Raw genomic sequence first — 2,620 nt, forward strand, 5'->3', positions numbered from 1 at the left:
CGCTCTCGCCCTCTGTCTCTCTCTCACTCTCTCTCTCTGTCTGTCTCTCTCTCTCTGTCTGTCTCTCTCTCTCTCTCTCTGTCTATCTCGCTCTCTCTGTCTCTCTGTCTCTCTCTCTCTGTCTCTCTCTATCTGTCTCTGTCTCACTGTCTCGCCCTCTGTCTCTCTCTCACTCTCTCTCTCTGTCTCTTTCTCTCTGTCTCTGTCTCTCTCTCTGTCTCACTGTCTCGCCCTCGGTCTCTCTCTCTCTCTCTCTCTCTCTGTCTCTCTCTCAAATTCAAATTCAAATTCAAGTGCTTTATTAGCATGACTGTTTGAGTACAGTATTGCCAAAGCAATATTCAGTTGAACAAGAATAATTGTATAAATAACAGATTTGTAATAAACTCTCTATCTCGCTCACTGTCTCTCTCTCTCTCTGTCTCTCTCTCTCCCTGTCTCCCTCTCTCTCTCTCACGTTGGCCTAGTTGGCCTCAGTGAGGTAAACAAAAAGTGTTGCCAGAGGTCATTCCTACACTGTCTCTCTCTCTCACTAGATCTAGTTACATTAGGTCTCTCACTCTCTCTCTATACAGTAACATCATGTCTCTCTCTCTCCCTCTTTCTCTCTCCGTCTTTCTCCCCCCCTCTCTCCCTTTCTGTATTTCTCTCTCTCTCTCCCCCCCTCTCTCTCTCCGTCTCTCCCTCTCCCCCCCTCTCTCTCTCTCTCCCTCTCTCTCTCTCTCCCTCTCTCTCTCCCTCTCCCCCCTCTCTCTCTCCGTCTCTCTCTCCCCCCCTCTCTCCCTCTCCCCCCCTCTCTCTCCCTCTCTCTCTCTCGCTCGCCCCCTAAGGATCACTTTAACACATAAAAGGCTTTTAAACAGAACAGACTCTTCACGGCTTAATTTACAACTGTTTATTTTGTAACTGTACATCACTTTTAATGAACAACACACACACACCACACACACACACACACACACACACACACACACACACACACACACACACACACACACACACACACAGCCAAGTGTCTTGCAGTTGGATGAACGTGTGAATCAACGGCCGTGAAGATGTTGCGTTACAAAACAAACTACACTTAAAAAATAGACTACGAGTAGTAGACTACAACTCCCAGAATGCATTGCGACTGTAGCTCTTTTGCGGAAGCGGTATCTTGTTTGTGCGTTTTAAAAGTATTTACAGCTGACATAGATGTGATTAAAAATCGTCAAAAAATCGTAAATCTTACTAGTGTCGTTTTTTTTGTTTTACTTATATTTAGTATTTTTCATCCGTTGTATGTCGACGAGAGAGAGCGAATGTGTTGTGTTAGGCGAAAGTAACAGCGCTGTCGTTAGCGTAGCCACCAGCTATGTTGCTGTGAAGAAATACTGTTGACGGGTTTTTTTGCCAATTTAGCCTAAAAACGTCGCCTAGAAATTCATTTAAATGTTCCGAATCCAAAAAAGCGAAAAAAATCGACGCCCCCACCCCCCCCCCCAAAAAAATACAGCTTGTTTTTTACGTCCGTCGCGCAATTGTCACACGTTTTAAATCCCTGGTATTACGATGAACGATCGCTTCCGAGCTGTGCTATGTATCCACCAACCTGGCAACCCCCAAATTAATGCTAACGCTAGCGTGCTAACTTTTGAGCAGGAAAATCCTTCGCGTGGCGGTTAGTCACAATGCTACCTCGGTGGTTCGGCCATCTTTGAGACAAAAATAAAACGTAAATAAAAACGGTTTAGTGTGTTTTAAGATGGGGGGGGGGGGGGTAACCAATCGTATCTCCTCGTATCGTATCTACTACTAACCGAGTTTGACCCACGACCGAAAAAAAAAACAAGGTAAACGTCGCAACAAAAAAAAAAAACCCGATGTCGGGTTAAATTAACACGTAGCAGCGCGCGCGGGGGGGAAAAAAAAAAGCGAAAAACGGACTAAGCTAAACAACAACAAAATGTAATCGTAAAAACGACAAAATGATTAGCGTACGTCTACGATATACGTTTTTTTACGGTTCTCGTAAAGTTCGGGCTGAAAACTGCACACGAATGCGTCAGAAGGCGGTGAACTATACAGGGGCAATGTTTGTACATCTCCTTCTTCTTCTCTTCTTTTCGGACAAACGGGGTTTGTTGTTGTAGTTGTTGTTGTTGTAGTTGTTGTTGTTGTTTTTTCGGAAGATGACGAATTCCGCGTCCGTCCGTCCGTCCGTCTGGAGAACGTCTAGGAGGTTCTCAGCAGGTTGGTGAGAACCGACAGCGGGTTTCCTCCGGAATCTAGGAAGTTTTAGCAGAAGCGTTAGCGTTCCCGTTTGTCGGAAGACCCAAGCACGAACCATCACTAGGTTAACCCGTTCCCCGTATACACTAACCATCACTAGGTTAACCCGTTCCCCGTATACACTAACCATCACTAGGTTAACCCGTTCCCCATATACACTAACCATCACTAGGTTAACCCGTTCCCCGTACACACTAACCATCACTAGGTTAACCCGTTCCCCGTACACACTAACCATCACTAGGTTAACCCGTTCCCCGTATACACTAACCATCACTAGGTTAACCCGTTCCACCGTATACACTAACCATCACTAGGTTAACCCGTTCCACCGTACACACTAACC

General features: G+C 45.7%; 1 protein-coding gene across 1 annotated transcript in view; it reads right to left on the reverse strand.

The window, feature by feature from the left end:
* Positions 1-886: 886 nt before the first annotated feature.
* The window catches only part of LOC311373226 (CD99 antigen-like protein 2), a gene marked incomplete at its 5' end in the record, with an annotated part of 4,557 nt that continues 2,823 nt past the window's right edge, over positions 887-2,620 (reverse strand). The window contains one exon of the mRNA XM_084490033.1: positions 887-2,270. Within this exon, the coding sequence (XP_084346159.1) occupies positions 2,218-2,270 (53 nt within the window). The remainder of the gene's footprint in view (positions 2,271-2,620) is intronic.

Source organism: Micromesistius poutassou (genome assembly GCF_964030765.1).
Source record: "Micromesistius poutassou genome assembly, contig: SCAFFOLD_1806, whole genome shotgun sequence".
NCBI classification, from domain to species: domain Eukaryota; kingdom Metazoa; phylum Chordata; class Actinopteri; order Gadiformes; family Gadidae; genus Micromesistius; species Micromesistius poutassou.